Source organism: Dendropsophus ebraccatus, chromosome 1, assembly GCF_027789765.1.
Source record: "Dendropsophus ebraccatus isolate aDenEbr1 chromosome 1, aDenEbr1.pat, whole genome shotgun sequence".
Taxonomy (NCBI): domain Eukaryota; kingdom Metazoa; phylum Chordata; class Amphibia; order Anura; family Hylidae; genus Dendropsophus; species Dendropsophus ebraccatus.
Genome location: NC_091454.1, coordinates 205,976,255 through 205,998,145, shown reverse-complemented (window position 1 = coordinate 205,998,145; position 21,891 = coordinate 205,976,255). Strand labels below are relative to the sequence as shown.

General features: G+C 47.6%; 1 protein-coding gene across 1 annotated transcript in view; it reads right to left on the bottom strand.

Annotated features, from left to right (window-relative positions):
* Positions 1-20,815, bottom strand: part of LOC138767820 (G protein-coupled receptor kinase 5-like) — a 45,742-nt gene extending 24,927 nt beyond the window's left edge. The window contains exon 1 of the mRNA XM_069945637.1: positions 20,306-20,815. Within this exon, the coding sequence (XP_069801738.1) occupies positions 20,306-20,357 (52 nt within the window). The 5' untranslated portion in view covers positions 20,358-20,815. The remainder of the gene's footprint in view (positions 1-20,305) is intronic.
* Between the last annotated feature and the right edge of the window lie 1,076 nt (positions 20,816-21,891).

Here is a 21,891-nt window from a genome sequence, read left to right as displayed (position 1 = left end):
TCAATATGTAGCCTATTTTGTTTAGAGGACTGAACTTTATGTAAAGTTAGATAGCACAGGGCTATAGATGCAAATAGAAAGCCATAAAACAAGACAACAATCAATAGAAAACCAAATGTAATGGACGTGCAACAACATCTACGTAGACTCTGTCCACATATATACACGTTCCTTTTTCCATCAAGGTAACAACAAGGTTGTGTTCACACGACCATCGGAAATTTAGAGCTTGAGAATTTCCTCCAATCTGATAATTTCTGGTCCGTCCCATTTGGAGCCAAAATCTGAGCGATAAAACCACATCAGAGCTGCCCGTGGCGGATCCGCAACCTGCCACCATGCATGCCCTGAATGCTAGGAATTAACGGCCGGGGATTTGTATGGTCGTCGGACTGGTTAGACGCTGGTTGCTATTTTGACACTGCAATTTCACTTTCATGTCTTCCAAGAGATCAAAATGAGGTTACAAGTCAGCGTTGTGCGGTGCGGGGCAGGTAGTCTGTATACTGTGTGTATACAGCCCTCTACATACAGGCTATAAATATCTCCTATTTACACAGTGCTCTAGAGACTCTCAACACAAAAGATCATGAGAGGAATACACATATCTACAGGACTAGATGCAAACGTACACAAGTACTGGGTCGCAGTTCTAAACCAGTGAATACAGGTGTTACATACAGTCCCATTGCCACAAGTATATAACAACCAGTCGCTATCACTAACATTAGTCATTGAATGGGTTGATACCAGCGCGGTGCTGTGATAGGAGCTACACTGAAAGAAGTCAGTTCTTGATGTTTCTTCCCTCCTAGATCTCATCCCCTCTCCCCCAATCTGCTGTGAGGCATTACCGAGAGGCGTATGGGAACCACAAAGTGGAGACCATGTAAAGTTACAGAGCGGGGTCACAGAGTGCTGAGGAAACACTCTGATGACTACTTAACTGCAGAGATCAAACCTCATCTGGTAATAAACTCAGCATGAGAACTGTGTTTACCTGGAGCTTTAGGGCTGAGCAGCTGCATGCATCCTTACATCACCAGTTTAATGCAGAGGGTGACATGAAGAGGGGTAAAGCCGCCGCCACCACTAGACTGTGGAGCAGAGGAAACATGTACTGTGCAGTGAAGGATCACACTTCTCTATCCGCATCTGATGAATGTCAGGAGAGAATTACCTGCCTGACTGTATTGTACCAGCTGTAATGTCTGGTGGAGGAGGGATATTACGAATGGAAGTGTTATTACGGGGTCAGCCCTTATTCATAAAGGAATTTAGATCCAGTGAAGAGAAATCTTTAAGACATCTTGGACAATTGCCACTTCCAGCTTTGTGGGAACAGTTTTGGTTCGGCCCTTTCTTGTCCCACCATGACTGCTCCCCCAGTGCACACAGCGAGCTCCATAAAGACAAAGAACATGACCGCACAAAGTCCTGATGAACTAGAATGAGGACTATGAGCACTGGCCGTCTCCTCAACATCCGTGTTTGACCTCACAATGGTCTTCTGGATGGATGGAAGAAAAGGTCCCACAGACAAAGAAAAGTTGGCAGCAGGGCTGAATGACTGACTTAACATGTATGGTCACTGCCCATCTCCCCCTTCCCCCCAGATGTTGGTGGAAAGGATCATCATCCATGTTGAACTCCAGCTGCCCAATACTATTGTTCTTGGGGAGAACAATAATGCAGTTTCTTCATTGAAAACAGAAGAACTCTTGGCCAAATAGAGTGTTCCTGTGTACCAAATCAGCCAACCCTTACCCTGTGTATGGCCACTTTAAGATTACTTGGCCTCCACTGCATACACCGCAAGGGGGGAGCTTTCTGTCCAGAAAGCTACCTCTCTGCATATGGTGATGGAAGACCTTAACACCTTCTACCATGATGGAGTAAGTGTAATATAGTAGTGTTGCCCATAATGTCTTTATTAGATACAATGGTAATTGTAAAGTGCTCTACATCCCATGGTACCGTATGAGCGGGGAGAAGTTTACCATCTAAACGAATGTGGATCTGAAGCTACGGGAAGGGCATGGGTCCAGAGCTTTGTATGCTCATGGCACCTCTCGCGGTAACCTTGGCACGGCTCTTGGCTACATTGTTTATTTTCATTTAATTGCCCTACCGAAAGTAAATATTAAATGTAGAAATCCAATTCAACAGCAGGTACCAGGTCTGATTGTGTTATCATAGCACAAATGTTTCCTTCTGGAAAGAAGTCAGAGCTCACGACACAAACCTGGGGATGTGCCAAAGTCAGCAGCGCGGCAAGGAGCAGGACATAACACAGCCCAGACGTACGCCACAATACATAATAACAGGCCGCGGGGTGGGGCCATATCCCACAGTGGGTAACAGAGGTCAGACCATGGCAGACAATGGCCCGGGGGATATGCCACAACATGGAAAGCGTAGGCCGAGGCTTTACCACCGTGTCAACACATTGTAGGCAGGGGATGGGGGGGGGGGGTATGAGCATTTCTATGGCTACAGAAGGAATGTATGATCGCAACTCCCCTACTTTCCCTAAAGGAAATTTTCACTTTAATAGCAGATAGAGATATCACACTGTATTTTGGGGCGTATTAGAACACTTTTTAACCACAACAAATCTTCTTAGAAGTCGGGGGTTGTCTTATACGCCGGGGGAGCTCAAAAATGGCTGCATCCTCACCGTATGGGGCGACCACTATAAAAAAAAAAAAACAGTTAACTCACCTGGGGCCTGTCTCCTTCCGTTTCCGGTGCAGGCAGTGTGACGTACACTCCCTGCGCCGCAGATCCCCGAACCTCTCCCGAGCAGCAAAGCGTCTCATCGGAGAAGCTCGGCTGCCGGGAGAGCTTCAGAATGAGGGTGAGCCAGAAGTTCCCAAAGCCTCTCTCATCCTCCTGAAGCTCTCCCAGGAGCAGAGCATCTCCGAGCTTCTCCGATGAGACGCTCGGCTGCTCGGGAGAGGTTCGGGGATCTCCGGTGCAGACAGTGTACGTCACATTGCGTGCACCAGGATAGGGAGAGGAGGCGCACGGCTGCCGGGAACGAGAACCAAACCCCAACTGTTGGGCAAGTTCACTCAACACTAGTCTCAACCCATCTAGGCCTTGATGGGGAAGCCATTGGTGACATGAGGGGAAACTGCACAAGAGTAGACAAGTGGCCTAATGGCTGATGGGTGGCCAACGTAGCAGTGGTCAGGCCCTTATAGCAGTTCAGTATCAGCCCCTCTGCAGGAAGGGTAGGTGGGGCACGTGAGGTTGGGTCATCAGAATCTCACCCATGCTCACAACCTAAGAGGTTACCCATCAAACCACAGCGGTGAGCCTATTATATATTGGTGAGGACACAGTGTTGTTCTCGCTCTGGGATTAGGGACATTTGGATATATGTAAATCAGTAAATATCTCTCGCTGCTACTGCCTACTGTGCGGTTTTCTCCAACCACTCTTGATGGGTTTATTAAAAAGCATTCAAATAAGGGTGACGAGCCGATCCCTTACAGAGAGCGTGTCCACAGGCTGTTCAACCCACAATAGCAAGCTCGCCAATTCATTGTCTCTCCTTAAAGGGGGTTTTACAGGATTTTACAATTATAGGGGGAGATTTATCAGACATGGTGTAAAGTAAACTGGCTCAGTTGCCCCTAGCAACCAATCAGATTCCACCTTTCATTTTCCAAAGAGTCTGGTGGAACCTGATTGGTTGCTAGGGGCAACTGAGCCAGTTTCACTTTACACCATGTCTGATAAATCTCCCCCATAGTCTTTTTTTTTAGGATAAGCCAGCAATGTGTGACCAGTGGGAACCCAATTCCCAGGACCACCACCTATGAGCAGATTGTCCTGGTGTCCACAAGATCGGGCAGCAATCTCATGAGTAAGGGTCCTCCTACACAGACAGATGTATCTGACAGATTTTTGAAGCCAAAGCCACAAATTGATTTTAAAAGAAATCTGTCTCTCCTTTATGACCTGTTCGGTTTAGGCCGTTCCAGGCTTTGGCTTCAAAAATCTGTCAGATAATCTTGTCTGTGTAAAAGGACCTTAAGGAAGATGAGCTGATGTCAGAGAGGCTTAATCCTCTCCACTGTAATCTTGTACTATAAGCAGAACGTGGAAAATAGCTGTAGACCAATGGAAGGATAGGACATCAATGCAATGTCTTAGGTTGTAGGACAAGAGTTAAAAGATAACCCTGATGAAGGCCTGTGATCCAATCCTTAACCCCTTCAAGACCAAGCCTATTTGGGCCTTAATGACCAGGCTTTTTTCAAAATCTGACCTGTCTCACTTTATGCGCTTATAGCTCAGTGATGCTTTAACGTATGCTAGCGATTCTGAGATTGTTTTTTCGCCACATATGACACTTTATATTAGTGGCAAAATTTGGTCACTACTTTGTGTGTTTTTTGTGAAAAACATCAAATCATGAAAAATTCTCTGCTTCTAAAAAAAAAGAACGTCGTAGCACATAAATTAGTTACTAAGTCACATTACCGATATGTCCTTTATTCTAACTTCATTTCATAAACATATTTTACTTTTTTAGGGTGTTACTACACACTGGAAACTAGACACCTTAACCTCTTAAGGACATAGGACGTACCGGTACGTCCTATGTCCTCACTTGCACTTCAAAGCGGGGCCGCGCGGCGGCCCCGCTTTGAAGTGCCGCGATCCCGGGTGCCGCGTGTAGCCCGGGACCGCCGCTATTAGCGGGCACGGTCTGATCGCCGTGCCCGCTAATTAGCTAATCGGAGGCAGCTGTCAAAGTTGACAGCTGCCTCCGATTACCGGAGGCAACGTTTCCCTGGTGTCTAGTGGGGGAGATCGCTCCTCCGGGACCTTGTCCCGGAGGAGCGATCTCCGTTACTGATGCCGGCCGGGGACGCGTCCAAGATGGCGCCGTCCTCGGCTCGGCACTCGTTTACTTCCGGCTGCAGCAGCCGAAAGCAAACGAGTGCCGATCTCATGGATCTCTGCAGCATATCTATGCTGCAGAGATCTCAATGAGAGATCCAAGTGTATATACTAGAAGTCCCCTAGGGGGGCTTCTAGTATATGTGTAAAAAAAAAAAAAAAGTGTTGTTAATAGTAAAAAGCCCCCTCCCCTAATAAAAGTCTGAATCACCCCCCTTTTCCCAGGTTTTAAATAAAAGTAAACAAATAAATAAATAAATAAACATGTTTGGTATCGCCGCGTGCGTAATCGCCCGAACTATTAATTAATCACATTCCTGATCTCGTACGGTAAACGGCGTCAGCGCAAAAAAATCCCAAAGTGCAAAATTGCGCATTTTTGGTCGCATCAAATCCAGAAAAAATGTAATAAAAAGCGATCAAAAAGACGTATATGGGCAATCAAGGTACCGATAGAAAGATCAAATCATGGCGCAAAAAATGACACCTCGCACAGCCCCATAGACCAAAGGATAAAAGCGCTATAAGCCTGGGAATGGAGCGATTTTAAGGAACGTATATTGGTTAACAACGGTTTGAATTTTTTACAGGCCATCAGATACAATATAAGTTATACATGTTATATATCGTTTTAATCGTAACGACTTGAGGAACATGCATAACAAGTCAGTTTTACCCCAGGGTGAATGGCGTAAAAACACATTTCCCCCAAATAAAAGAAATGCGTTTTTTTTTTTCAATTTCACCACACTTCGAATTTTTTTCTGGTTTCGCAGTGTACTTTATGCAAAAATTCAGCCTGTAATTGCAAAGTACAATTAGTGACACAAAAAATAAGGGGTCATGGGGGTTTCTAGGTGGAAAAATGCAAGTGCTATGACCTTTTAAACACAAGGAGGAAAAACCGAAAACGTAAAAACGAAAATGGGCCATGTCCTTAAAGGGTTAAAGAATTAATCTAGGGGTATAATGAGCATTTTAACCCTACAGGGGCTGGAGTAAAGTATTCACAATTAGGACATAAAAAAATTTTAAATTAAAATTTTCCAATAATATATACATTTAGATTAACGTTTCTCATTTTCAGACGAACATGAGAGAAAAAGCACCCCAAAATTTGTAACACAGGTTCTCTTGAGTACAACGGTACCCCAGATGTGGGCGTAAACCACTGTATGGGCACACAGCGGGACTCAGAAGGAAGGGAGCGCCAATTAGCTTTTCCATTGCAGATTTTGCTAAAGAAGTTTCTGAGCGCCAGGTGCATTTGCAGAGCCCCTGTAGTGTCAGCAGAGAGAAAAACCCCCATAAGTTACCCCATTTTGGAAAGTGCGCCCCTCAAAGAATTCATCTTGGGGTAGGATGAGCATTTTGACCCCACAGGTGTTAGAGGAAAGTATTCAAAATTAGACAGTAAAAATGAAAAAATAGAATTTTTCCAATATTATGTTCGTTTAGTTTGAAATTTCTCAATTTCACGAGGAACAAGAGAAAAAAAGCACCCCAAAATCTGTAACGCAGGTTCTCCTGAGTAAAAAGGTACCTCATATGTCGATATAAACCACTGCATGGGCACACAGCGGGGAACAGAAGGAAAGAGCCAATTCGCTTTTTCAATGCAGATTTTGCTGAAGAAGTTTCCGAGCGCCAGGTGCGTTTGCAGTGCCCCTGTAGTGCCAGCGGAGTAAAATCTCGCCATAAGTCACCCCATTTTGGAAAGTACACCCCTCAAAGAATTCATCTTGGGGTAGGATGAGCATTTTGGCCCCACAGGTATTAGAGGAAAGTACTCAAAATTGGCCAGTAAAAATGAAAAACTTGAATTTTTCCAATAATATGTTCGTTTAGTTTGAAATTTCTTAATTTCACGAGGAATGGGAGAAAAAAATGTACCCCAAAATCTGTAACTGAGGTTCTCCTGAGTACAACGGTACCCCATATGTGGGCATAAACCACTGTATGGGCACACAGCAGGGCTCAGAAGGGAAGGAGCGCCAATTTGCTGGAGCAAAACCGCAGCTAGTAATAGTTATTAGAATAGCGCAGTTACTAAAATACAATAAAACAGGCAACGTGCGGCGGTCAGGGGCAACGTGCGGCGGTCAGGGGCAACGTGCGGCGGTCAGGGGCAACGTGCGGCGGTCAGGGGCAACGTGCGGCGGTCAGGGGCAACGTGCGGCGGTCAGGGGCAACGTGCGGCGGTCAGGGGCAACGTGCGGCGGTCAGGGGCAACGTGCGGCGGTTGCGTGCAATCTGGCATGATTACGGGCAACCTGGGGTGGTTATGCGCAACCTGGAGGGGTTACAGACAATCTAGAATTGTTACGGATAGACTGAAGTGCTTATAGGTAATCTGGGGTGGGTACATGTAATTTGGGGTGGTTACAGGCAATCTGGGGTGATTACGGACAATCTGGACGGGGTCACGGGCAACGTGCAGAGGTTACGGGTAACGTGCAATCTGGGGGGTTACGTGCAATCTGGCGTGATTACGGACAACCTGGGGTGGTTAGGGGTAATTTGGGAGTAAACTGCAATTATTACTATAATGAAAAGTGTGTGTTTTATTTTGTGTATGTTTTCACTTTTTGCACTTTTACACATTTATTTTCACTATATTACTATGATTACTGTGATACTGTGATATTTTCTATCACAGTAATCATATTTCAGTGACAGAGACCAAATTGGTCTCTGTCACCTAAAATTTTCAGAGTTGGCTGGTTCTGGAGCGCATGTGCACTTCACAACCAGCCAGGACGCCGAGGAGAAAGGACCTCCCTGGATCAGGTGAGTATATGGGGTGGGGGGGGGGGGGGGGACACACTTCACTTTTTATCCCCTGTCAATCATTCATGGTGACAGGGGATAAAAAGTGCCGGTGGCACATGGTACAAGCGATCAGCGGTATATAGTATATACAGCTGATCGCTTGTACCGGGACCCCACAGGGGGGACCCCGGTCACTGCCCCATGCTCTCAGCTACCTCCGGTGGCGGAGAGCATGGGGCTTTCATTCATTTTAACATTTTGATCACTGTGAACAGACATTAGTCTGTTCACAGTGATGGCGGCAGCCATCTTGGATCTGATGGCCGCCGCGGGGAGGGGGGCTGATCTAGGGTCTGATTTTACTTATTTCATCTCCCCCCACCGTGGATTCACGGTGGGGGGAGATGAAATACAGCGGTGGCATCGGCCGATTAGTGACTGCCGTATCGGCGGTCACTAAGGGGTTAATGGGTGTCAGCTGCAGGATCGCAGCTGATTCTCATTATCTCCGGTGCTGCAGTCAGATGAGAGCGGGATCGCTATCTCTGCAGCGATCCCGCTCTCATCATAAAACCCCCTGAAGTCAGGAACGTATATATACATTCCTACTGCACGGGGTGTGCAATAGGAACGTGTATATATACACGTTACTGACGTGAAGGGGTTAAATAGGGAAGCTGATGGTGCGTTTTACACAAAGCGACAATTCGCCCAATCAATCGTTTAACGATTTTGAAGCAATAATTTGGTTTTTATAACGATCAGCGTGTAGATGAATAAATTGTTAGAAAAATCCTTACAAAATGCTTAAAGCGTAACTGTCATTTCAGGGCCATTTTTCTGAAAACATTAAAAATCAACAGTACAAGCGATTTTAAGAAACTCTGTAATAGGTTTTATGTACTAAAAGAGTTTCCTTCTGTAGTGAAAAAGCAATCTCCCAGCCTCCCCCCTCACATCAGATGAAGCAGGATTTCTGTCTCCATTATGTGGCTATGGAGAGGGGAGGGGCTGAGAGGAGTGAGTGAGCACAGAGCAGTCCTGCACAGCACAACACCCTGCAATCTTCTCTCAGTAAGTTCATAGATAAGCACTGACCTTTCTGACCCCTGACTTTAGCGTTTTAGGTGACCAGAGAGTCTACAAACAGCTGACCTTCATGTCACCTCTTCCTGCTCCCTCATCTCCCTCAGCCCCTCCCCCCTTTATAGACTTACAATGGAGAGAGCAGAGCCCGTCTTCACTGGCTTCTCTGTAATGAAGACGTGTTTGCCTGATAATGCACAGATAAGAAGTCAGGGGGGGAGGCTGGGAAATTGCTTCTTGAGTACAGAAGGAGGCTTTTTTGGCTGATGAAACCTATTACAGAGTTTCTTAAAATCGCTTATACTACGGATTTCTGCAATAAAAAAAAACATGACAGTTACGCTTTAAGAAAAATCGTTATTGTGATTGTTTTTAAGATTGCCATCTCACACACCGGGTGAATTTGTGAAAGACTGTTTACACGAAGCGATGTGCGAATTTTTAGCGAACGACCAACGACGATTTGAGAACATGTTGAAAGATCAAAATAAACGATTTCTCGCTCGTCGCTTGATCGTTTGCCGTGTTTACACAGAACGATTATCGCTCAAATGCAATAGTTATTGCGGAAATTCTAACGATAATCGTTCCGTGTAAACGCAGCATGACCCAAAGCAGTATTATTACAGAATAAACAAATAATCCCCCTGCGTAAATCGGCTGACTAAGGAAAAAACATTTTACGGGTAGCTTCACACGTACCGGATTCGTGCTGCAAGTTTGCAGCGAAATCCGCTGAGAATCCTGGTAGTTGATTTTCAATGGGGTTACATACCCGCAAGTATGCAACCTGGCCCCTTTAACACAGCCACAAAATACAGAACAAAGACCCTCAAAACAAATGGATTTTTGGTAGTTTCAAAACTGGGATAGATGGGTAAGGAATGCTATAAGCTTCTGCAGCAGGTTTATTTTTTTTTACCTCTACCTGGATTTCCCCTTTAAGACCAGCAAAGTTCCCCGATCTATGGCTGTATCCATGTTTTCCCAGACCCCCGGGCTGCATCACACTTCAGCCACTGGTATCCAAATGCCGCACGACTGGACTTGAGCACGCATGAGTATGGAGTACAAGTTGCGCTAATCTCTAATAAACACGCAAATTCATCGTTTTTTTTTAGGCCAAGGCCTCATGATCTCATTCCATCCAAAATCCTCGACGTATAATGGCCCACAGTGCACAATCAGTTTTGATCTAAATCTTTTAGTGGCAATTCAGGAATCACAAGCCGACCACAAGAAAGGACCGAGCTCCTCTAACATTACGCAATACGCCATATATGCAAACATTACAATTCAACTCATTTGGCTTCAATATGCAGTCACAAAGTTAAGCGCTCCAAGCAGCTTGTTCTCCTGTATCCAATCATTGCCCGCCACCCTATTACCGTGACCAGAGGATTCCAGATGAAATCACAGATGTTGCGATAAAGCTTCAACTAAAACCCTTAAGCCGAAGATAAGGCGCTCCAAGACTGGATTAAGATGCAGAAGGTTTAACTAGACTTTTTCACTTATTTCGGCCCCAGAGTCAGAAACATCAGCAGTAGCGTTCCTATAAGACGACCAGCGTCCACGTGTCATAATCCGAGGCTCCTATCCACCATAACTATCAGTGCAGTGCCTGAAGCAATGCATTCTGGTAAATGGGTCTGGTCCTAGTGCCCTATGCCAAGGAGGGAGAACCTTCAGCCCTCCAGCTCTTGCAAAACTGCAATCCCCATTTTGCCTGGAAAGCCAAAGCAAAGCTTTGGCTGTCCAGGCATGATGGGAATTGTAGTTTTGCAACAGCTGGAAGGCTGAAGGTTCCCCCACCCTGCCCTATGCAGTTCAAATGAATTTGGAATATACATCTGGTCCATAGGCATTTCCACAGTGACGTAAAAACCGAAAGGGCAACTACATACTCCCCCACTCACCAAATATTTTGTTAAAGGGGTAGTTCACAAAAAAATGTTTCTATTAAATCAACTGGTACCAGAAAGTGCAAGAGAATTGTTATATACTTCTATTAAAAACACAAAGCCTTCCAGTACTTATCAGCTGCTGTATGTCTTGCAGGAAGAGGTGTATTCTTTCCTGTCTGGAGAGCAGTAGAGGTTTTCTATGGGGATTTGCTACTGCTCTGGATAGTTCCTAACATGGACAGAGGTGTCAACAGAGAGCTCCGTGCCAGACAGTGAAAGAATACACCACTTCCTGCAGGACTTAAAGCAGCTGATATGTACGAATCTCTGGTACCAGAGAAAATGTATTCATGACCTATCCTCAGGATAGATCGGATTGGTGGTATGACTTCACTCATGGGGATCAGCATTGAAGAAGAGTCCGAAGGACCCATTTTCATTCGATGGTTGACCGGTTCTTCAGAAAGCGGGGTTAATTTGTATGTCTATACAGGCAATTTTGACCACAGCCCCCCATAAAAAAAATAAAAATAAAAAAAGGCAGACATACCAAAAAAAAATAAAAATAAATTATATATATATATATATATATATATATACACACACACACACACACACAGTATATAACATTTCTGCCCCATTTACTTCAACAAAAAGACATGACCTCTATACAATCAAACTGCAAAACAAAAAATAAAAGTATATAATTTTATAGAAGGACCTTACAGCTCAACTCCGACTATCCAGAGAAATAAGCAGCTTTTTATGCTGCAAATATCAGACAGATGAGATTAAAGGGCGATAGGACAAGTGAATTTAGAGGGATAAACTGCTGGGTGAAATCAGATTTCATTTGGCACGAGATGTGATGCCAGATGGTACAGAAGCCACCACACAACCCGCTGCAGGACAGCACGAGGAGGCCAGCCACACAGGGCTACAACAACTGAGGGAAGGGAAGATCAATGCTACCTGCATTTCATTTAAATATATTATATATATATATATATATATATATATATATATATATATATATTCAGGGTGGTCTAAAAGTAGGTGGACAGTATGTGTAATAGGGTTATGAAGAGGTAGATTTATCAAACTGCAGTAAAGTGAAACTGGCTCAGTTGCCCCTAGCAACCAATCAGATTCCACCTTTCATTCCTCACAGACTCTTTGGAAAATGAAAGGTGGAATCTGATTGGTTGCTAGGGGCAACTGAGCCAGTTTCACTTTACACCATGTTTGATAAATCTACCTCTTCATAACCCTATTACACATACTGTCCACCTACTTTTGGACCACCCTGTAGACAGACTATAATAAAATATATATTATATATACACAGTATATGAAAAATTAAATTTATACATATTCTGTCACAAATTGTTTAGCAACCTTAAAAACAAAAATTGGTTTAAATCAGAAAAATAAATAAATTTAAAAGCCCCACAAATATTTCTGATATTTAAACAATGAGATGAATGATTAGGCCTCTGTAAATGTATGCGACATCAAAAGGCAGCGCTGCGCTATTCATAGGGGGAGGTTTATTTTAACTTAAAAGAGCAGATATTACCATATCCCTAATGTGTTTCTATAATGCTGCATCCACGTCAATCTGACGCCATAAGCGGATGGTGTTCTATCATAAGGAGAATGGGGGAAACTAAGGCCACGTGTAACACACAGCAAGCTAAAATGATGGAAGGTGGCGACAGATTAGAGAATCTCTATCACCCATGTTCAGCGGTCTTACCTGGAGGGAAATGTTATATGCAGGAAGCTGGATGCACTGCATCCAGCAGTCTGTCTGGTGCTTCATAGGATAAAATGGGAAACTGCACCAGACCTGTACAATTTTCTGGATCAATTGCAGTCAATGATTCTGGATCCAATACATCCACATCGGAGGTAAGCCTTTAAAGGGGTACTCTGGCGAAAATCTGTTTCTTTTCAAATCAACTGGTTTCAGAAAGTTAGATTTGTAATTTACTTCTATTTAAAAAATCTCCAGTCTTCCAGTAGTTTTCAGCTGCTGTATGTCCTGCAGGCATTTTTTCCAGGCTGACACAGTGCTCTCTGCTGTCACCTGTCCAGAGCAGGAGAGGTTTTCTATGGGGATTTGCTGCTGCTCTGGACAGTTCCTGACATGGACAGAGGGGGTAGCAGAGAGCACTGGGTCAGACTGGAAAGAATACACCAATTCCTGCAGGACATACAGCAGCTGATAAGTACTGGAATATTGGAGATTTTTAAATAGAAGTAAATTACACATCTATATAACTTTCTGAAACCAGTTAATGTGAAAGAAGAAAATTTTCGCCAAAGTTCCCCTCCCCTTTAAGTTGATCAATGTGTTATCCATAACGATCGGCCATGGTCTGTAGTGATGCTAGACAAGCATTCCATTACCCTGCAGCACCACCGCAGGTGACAAGTAGTATTACACAGATCCTCATTGAAATCAATGTACTGTTCCTATAAAGGATGAGCTGGGTCCTCCATGGGGAGACACTCTTGGTTATTTGTCAATGGGTTTTATAAACCAGAGCCCGTACACCACACAATGACATCAGACGCTTTCGGGAACTGTCACTGTCTCGGGGCTAGTCTTAACTTTTCCAGGAGCGCGTCTGCTTGGCGGACTCTCTTTACTATATATTTCATGGAAGGTATTCCCAGATCTAAACTGTTGTGACAACAAGTCTAAACTTCATCCTTTGTCTTTTTATTACAACCATGGAAAGCGCAAGTACCTGACTCATCTACACGGGGAAGGAGGAAGTAGGTAGATATCATCCAGGAAATAGATGGCGAAACACTCACCGTCCCATCCGAGAACTGGACGGTCTGGAAGCTTCTAGGCACTTGCGGCAGTATGAGGCACCATGTTGGAAAACCTCCCAGCCTGCCATGGTAGATCTTATAGTTCAGCAGGTACCAGCAATAGCGTAGTAGTGATAATGACAATAATAATAAGATCTTAGGGGACTTAAACTACGTATTAAAAAAAGAAAGTATTTTAAGGATAGGTTCACATTATGTAAAAACAACGGGTGTATTTCATAACAACGACCGTTGTTGTGCAAACAACAGCTGTTATTTCTCAAATAACGTCCGTTGTTATGAAATGCAGCTGTTTTTACATGGTGAGAACCAAGCCTAAGAATGGAACCCCCTGACCAATAATAAAAACCTAAGTTACCCCCCCCCCCTTCCCAGTTTTCATGTAAATAAGGCCGGGTTCACACTACGTTTTGCATTTGTGTGCATCCTTTTTGATCAGTTTTTCCATTGATTATAAAAAATAAATAAATTAAAAAAAAAAGGATCGAAACGCATCCTTTTTAACACACACAAATGCTTCAATTTTTACCATTTTTTGTAAAAACAGAATGGAAAAAAAACCTTAGAGGGTTGAAAGGTGTTATACGGGCAGGAGGCAAAAAAATGCATTATAAAGGGCTTAAAGGGATTATCAAGGAAGGATTAGAAAAAGCATTGCTACTTTCCTGCAAAAACAGCGCCACCTCTGTCTTTAGGTTGTGTGTGGTATTGCAGCTCAGTCTCATTTACTTTGATAGGAGACCTGTGGACAGGTGTGGCTTACGGAAGGTAGCAGCCATATTTTTCCAATCTACCCAAGGATGCTGTAAGGAATAGTAATGAGTTATATGGGAGACTTCCCTGGATATGTGGTAGGTTCATGTACATGGGGGGAGATTTATCAAACATGGTGTAAAGTGAAACTGGCTCAGTTGCCCCTAGCAACCAATCAGATTCCACCTTCCATTCCTCACAGACTCTTTGGAAAATGAAAGGTGGAATCTGATTGGTTGCTAGGGGCAACTGAGCCAGTTTCACTTTACACCATGTTTGATAAATCTCCCTCATGGAGTCTGGCTCTATAGACACGCCATGTAACTTCCTATAACACCATCTACAATATGAAGTACAACACAATGTTATCTATCATCATTCTGGGACTTGTAGTCCAACACCTATCCCCCCCCCCCCCGCCACCATACCCTATGTGCAGACCACACACCAGCTCCTTCCTCTGACTCCGATCCTGTGAGGTGACAAGGTGGCTGTTTATACAATGGATTCTAGCAATCTTATCTCCGGAGATTGGGGACACAGTCCAAATACCACACACGGTAAAAATAACCGGACTGACGGCACAAAACAGACAGCGCGATGACGGACGGAGCAAATAATCCGCCCAATGCGGGAAACGTATACACGGCTGCACCAGAGAGCCCCTGCCTGGAGCATAACATACAGCAGAGAAAGGGAGAGTGCCACACACTGCTTAGAGGAGAGAAAAAAAACACACACACACACGTCCACTTTAAAGGGGAACTCCGCAAAAAAAAAAAAAAAAAATCATTCAACTGGTGTCAGAAAGTTATATAGATTTGTAATTTACTTCTATAAAAAAAAAATTCTCCAGTCTTCCAGTACTTATCAGCTGCCGTATGTCCTGCAGGAAGTGGTATATTCTTTCCAGTATGACACGGTGCTCTCTGCTGCCACCACTGTCCAGAGCGGCAGCAAATCCCCATAGAAAACCTCTACTGCTCTGGACAGTTCCTGACATGGACAGAGGTGGCAGCAGAGAGCGCTGGGTCAGAATGGAAAGAATACAACTCTTCCTGATATGACATATTGACTTCTATAGAGAGGGAGTGCTGTAATACAGACCCACTCCTCCTTATAACCCTCAGCTGCAGCAGAACCTCTTTCTAAGACAGACATTCTATAAAGAGGATAGCTGACCTCAGGTCCGGGTGGTTGGGGGGGGGTCCAAACAAATGGCTACAGAAATCCCTAAGAAGAACACTGAAGTAAAGTAAGTGGCGTTAAGCTGCAATACCAGACTTCACCTGCAGACAGATGGGGCGCAGTTTTGCCAATGTTTTTCTAATCCTGACTATTATACATCTAGGCTCTCTATAAGATGTGTTACTAAATACAGATGAACATTACACAGGAATTCACCACAATAATCAGGTACCAGAGGGGAGGGGGCCCCCCGCCAACCGAGGAACCGGAGGGGAGGGGGCCCCCCGCCAACCGAGGAACCGGAGGGGAGGGGGCCCCCCGCCAACCGAGGAACCGGAGGGGAGGGGGCCCCCCGCCAACCGAGGAACCGGAGGGGAGGGCCCCCCGCCAACCGAGGAACCAGAGGGGAGGGCCCCCCGCCAACCGAGGAACCAGAGGGGAGGGCCCCCCGCCAACCGAGGAACCAGAGGGGAGGGCCCCCCGCCAACCGAGGAACCAGAGGGGAGGGCCCCCCGCCAACCGAGGAACCAGAGGGGAGGGCCCCCCGCCAACCGAGGAACCAGAGGGGAGGGCCCCCCGCCAACCAAGGAACCAGAGGGGAGGGCCCCCCGCCAACCAAGGAACCAGAGGGGAGGGCCCCCCGCCAACCAAGGAACCAGAGGGGAGGGCCCCCCGCCAACCAAGGAACCAGAGGGGAGGGCCCCCCGCCAACCGAGGAACCAGAGGGGAGGGCCCCCCGCCTACCAAGGAACCAGAGGGGAGGGCCCCCCGCCAACCAAGGAACCAGAGGGGAGGGCCCCCCGCCAACCAAGGAACCAGAGGGGAGGGCCCCCCGCCAACCAAGGAACCAGAGGGGAGGGCCCCCCGCCAACCAAGGAACCAGAGGGGAGGGCCCCCCGCCAACCAAGGAACCAGAGGGGAGGGCCCCCCGCCAACCAAGGAACCAGAGGGGAGGGCCCCCCGCCAACCAAGGAACCAGAGGGGAGGGCCCCCCGCCAACCAAGGAACCAGAGGGGAGGGCCCCCCGCCAACCAAGGAACCAGAGGGGAGGGCCCCCCGCCAACCAAGGAACCAGAGGGGAGGGCCCCCCGCCAACCAAGGAACCAGAGGGGAGGGCCCCCCGCCAACCAAGGAACCAGAGGGGAGGGCCCCCCGCCAACCAAGGAACCAGAGGGGAGGGCCCCCCGCCAACCAAGGAACCAGAGGGGAGGGCCCCCCGCCAACCAAGGAACCAGAGGGGAGGGCCCCCCGCCAAGCAAGGAACCAGAGGGGAGGGCCCCCCGCCAACCAAGGAACCAGAGGGGAGGGCCCCCCGCCAACCAAGGAACCAGAGGGGAGGGCCCCCCGCCAACCAAGGAACCAGAGGGGAGGGCCCCCCGCCAACCAAGGAACCAGAGGGGAGGGCCCCCCGCCAACCAAGGAACCAGAGGGGAGGGCCCCCCGCCAACCAAGGAACCAGAGGGGAGGGCCCCCCGCCAACCAAGGAACCAGAGGGGAGGGCCCCCCGCCAACCAAGGAACCAGAGGGGAGGGCCCCCCGCCAACCAAGGAACCAGAGGGGAGGGCCCCCCGCCAACCAAGGAACCAGAGGGGAGGGCTACCCTTACCATTAAAGGAAAACTCTGGTGAAAATTTTATTAAAGTATTGTATTGTCCCCCAAAAGTTATACAAATCCCCAATATACACTTATTACGGGAAATTCTTATAAAGGGCTTTTTTCCTGCACTTACTGCTGCATCAAGGATTCACTTCCTGGATAACATGGTGATGTCACTTCCTGGATAACATGGTGATGTCACTTCCTGGATAACATGGTGATGTCACTTCCTGGATAACATGGTGATGTCACTTCCTGGATAACATGGTGATGTCACTTCCTGGATAACATGGTGATGTCACTTCCTGGATAACATGGTGATGTCACTTCCTGGATAACATGGTGATGTCACTTCCTGGATAACATGGTGATGTCACGACCCGACTCCCAGAGCTGTGCGGGCTGTGACTGCTGGAGAGGATGATGGCAGGGGGACACAGGGCACTGGAGGGACACTGAACATCCCCCTGCCATCATCCTCTCCAGCACCCACAGTCCACACAGCTCTGGAAATCGGGTTGTGACATCACCATGTTATCCAGGAAGTGAAGCCTTGATGCAGTAGTAATCCCCAGTGTATATTGGGGATTTGTATAACTTTTGTGGGACAATACAATACTTTAATTAAAATTTTCACTGGACTTCTCCTTTAAGGAAGCAGAGTAGAAGGCTTAGGTACCCGAACTGCTGGGAGACTAGAGGGAGTCGCACTGACTACACAGACAGCATTAGCTCCAGAACAAGTAGGGGGCACTGCAAGAATTAGAGGGGGTGCTCCTGGGAGAGTGGGTGAGCACTGCCCTGTAATACATCAATGTACTGGATATAAAGAGCGGTTCTTCTCCATGACTGTATCTGGTACCGCAGTGCAGCCTTACTAAAAGAAACACTGCAATACCAGACACCGCCTAGGGGCAAACGTGGCGCCATTTCTCCATGAAAGCAGCCAGGTTCCTAGAGTCATACTCCTTAGAGAGGCCGTGAGCAGGTCTCCCCCTCCAGGAAGTCTCCTATGTCCTCAGACACCCAGATACAGGAGAGAAGACCTATGATTATAGCCGCCATCTACAATTATCCCGCCTCACAGACACAACCTTCAATTGCCACCTGTAACCAGACTACAAGAAGATGCAGAGGCTGCCGGTGCCAGCCGCCTGCCTGCCAATGCCCACATTCCTCACAACCACAAGATTCAGGAAAAAAAAGGCAAATTTCTAATATTTCATATGGAGGAAGCTTACCATTTATAGCGTACACAGTCCAGCTCTTAAAGGGGTTGTTCACCAAATTTAAAAAAAATAATTACTTCAAATCAACTAGTCCCAGCAAGTACCAGAGATTTAAAACGCCAGTCTTTCAGTACTTATCAGCTGCTGTATGTCCTGCAGGAAGTGGTGTATTATCTCCAGTCTGACACAGGGCTCTCTGCTGCCACCTCTGTCCATGTCAGGAACTGCCCAGAGCAGTAGCAAATCCCCATAGAAACCTCTCCTGCTCTCCAGACAGGACAAATACGCCACTTCCTGCAGGACATACAGCAGCTGATAAGTACTGGCTGACTGGAGATTTTTTTTTTTTTTTGCTGGAGTACCCCTTTAACAACCATCAGCTGTGAGTTTCCATAGTGAGGGTTATGCGAACATGTGACTGTAGTAAATTCCAGCTCAAGTTAAAGTGGACATTTAAGGGGCAGTAAAAAAAAAAAAAAAAATCTGAGTTGCCAAATTTTTCGTTTGGTCAGTGTCAAGTGCCTGCGATCTCCATCACGTGAACAATCTAATATTATAAGTCAATGGACCAGTCTCCTGCAATGAGATGGATCAAGTGCCAAGAGTGAAGTGCATTACCGGGCGCTTCTCCTGGGTGCAGCTAGGAAATCAGTGAGGGGTTCTTAAAACTCTTAACGTGCAGGACGCGTATCTAAAGTTTTTCTTTCAGTCATAGTCAGAGGCTCACAACAAACGTACTGGGGATGCAGATGCTCCTGGTTGTGAAGTGAGAAGGAATGGGGCCCCTTGATCTAAGTGATCAGCAACAAAGCGGTCCCTCAACTGCTGCAAAGCTACAATTCCCAGCATACCTTAATAGTTTGTGCCCGATGGGAGTTGTAGATTCACAATAAGTACAGCAAGGAGGGGCGGAGATCTGTGTCCTGAAGCAGCGATAGGGAATCTGTAGCCGCTGCAGAACTACAACTCCCATCATGCCTGGACAGCCAAAGCTACTTTTTTTTTTTTTTTTAACTACACCATAGGACCTGATGTTTGAGAGACGGTCTATAAGTGAGTGGTCGGTGTGTACCTGTGCTGGACGCCCACGAGTGGTCGGCGTGTACCTGTGCTGGACGCCCACGAGTGGTCGGCGTATACCTGTGCTGGATACAGGCGAGTGGTCGGCGTATACCTGAGCTGTGTACAGGCGAATGGTCGGCGTATACCTGTGCTGGGTACAGGAGAGTGGTCGGCATATATCTGAGCTGTGTACAGGCGAGTGGTCGGCGTATACCTGTGCTGGGTACAGGTGAGTGGTCGGTGTATACCTGTGCTGGGTACAGGTGAGTGGTCGGTGTATACCTGTGCTGGGTACAGGTGAGTGGTCGGTGTATACCTGTGCTGGGTACAGGTGAGTGGTCGGTGTATACCTGTGCTGGGTACAGGTGAGTGGTCGGTGTATACCTGTGCTGGGTACAGGTGAGTGGTCGGTGTATACCTGTGCTGGGTACAGGTGAGTGGTCGGTGTATACCTGTGCTGGGTACAGGTGAGTGGTCGGTATATACTTGTGCTGGGTACAGGTGAGTGGTCGGTGTATACCTGTGCTGGGTACAGGTGAGTGGTCGGTATATACTTGTGCTGGGTACAGGTGAGTGGTCGGTGTATACCTGTGCTGGGTACAGGTGAGTGGTCGGTGTATACCTGAGCTGTGTACAGGTGAGTGGTCGGTGTATACCTGTGCTGGGTACAGGTGAGTGGTCGGTGTGTACCTGTGCTGGGTACAGGTGAGTGGTCAGTATATACCTGAGCTGTGTACAGGTGAGTGGTCGGTGTATACCTGTGCTGGGTACAGGTGAGTGGTCGGTGTGTACCTGTGCTGGGTACAGGTGAGTGGTCAGTATATACCTGAGCTGTGTACAGGTGAGTGGTCGGTGTATACCTGTGCTGGGTACAGGTGAGTGGTCGGCATACACCTGCACCTATATAACATCCCATAATCCCATCCGGTGGGGGCGCTCACCTTCCCGGGCTTTCAGCAGGACGGTGTTGGCCACGATATTTTCCAGTTCCATGGTGGTCGGCGGTCACACGGGCTCAGTCAGCGGACGATCACCATGGGGCAGAGCGATGCCGGATCACACATGGACGCCTCCAATCATCCAGAATATCCCGCAGTCAGGAAGAGTCCGGGGGGCGGAGACTAGTGACACTACGATGTATACTGGACAGCACTGAGAGGTGACAGCCTCGGGGACAGCCGGGTGACAGCGCTCGGTACCGGGGAGCGGGAGCCTCAGAGCCCGGGGATCCTAGTCAGAGAACCTGCAGGGGAAGAGGCGCCCCATACCCGGAGCGGCGGGGGGTCACAGGGATGTGCAGGCGGCGGCGGCAGGGCGCGGATCCTCCCCGGTGCTGCTCCCTGACCGGGGGGTGAGGATCCCCGGGGCAGGAGGAAGTAACATGGAACTGGAGGCGGCGAATCTACAAGCGAGATGCTGGATCCTAGTGGCTAAAGGACCTTTGATGAGGTCATGACCATGTGATCAGTCACGTGTGAGGGGGAGGAGTCAGGCTGCGGGGCTCTGCTGAGTAGTGGCCTGTGCAGAGCGGAGTGTGTGTGATGTCCAGAGCGGAGTGTGTGTGATGTCCAGAGCGGAGTGTGTGTGATGTACATGGTGCAGAGCGGAGTGTGTGTGATGTACATGGTGCAGAGCGGAGTGTGTGTGATGTACATGGTGCAGAGCGGAGTGTGTGTGATGTACATGGTGCAGAGCGGAGTGTGTGTGATGTACATGGTGCAGAGCGGAGTGTGTGTGATGTACATGGTGCAGAGCGGAGTGTGTGTGATGTACATGGTGCAGAGCGGAGTGTGTGTGATGTACATGGTGCAGAGCGGAGTGTGTGTGATGTACATGGTGCAGAGCGGAGTGTGTGATGACATGTACATCACACACACTCCGCTCTGCACCATGTACATCACACACACTCCGCTCTGCACCATGTACATCACACACACTCCGCTCTGCACCATGTACATCACACACACTCCGCTCTGCACCATGTACATCACACACACTCCGCTCTGCACCATGTACATCACACACACTCCGCTCTGCACCATGTACATCACACACACTCCGCACTGCACCATGTACATCACACACACTCCGCTTTGCACCATGTACATCACACACACTCCGCTCTGCACCATGTACATCACACACACTCCGCTCTGCATCATGTACATCACACACACTCCGCACTGCACCATGTACATCACACACACTCCGCTCTGCACCATGTACATCACACACACTCCGCTCTGCACCATGTACATCACACACAGCTCTGCACCATGTACATCACACACACTCCGCTCTGCACATCACACACACTCCGCTCTGCACCATGTACATCACACACACTCCGCTCTGCACCATGTACATCACATACTCCGCTCTGCATCATGTACATCACACACACTCCGCACTGCACCATGTACATCACACACTCCGCTCTGCACCATGTACATCACACACACTCCGCTCTGCACCATGTACATCACACACAGCTCTGCACCATGTACATCACACACACTCCGCTCTG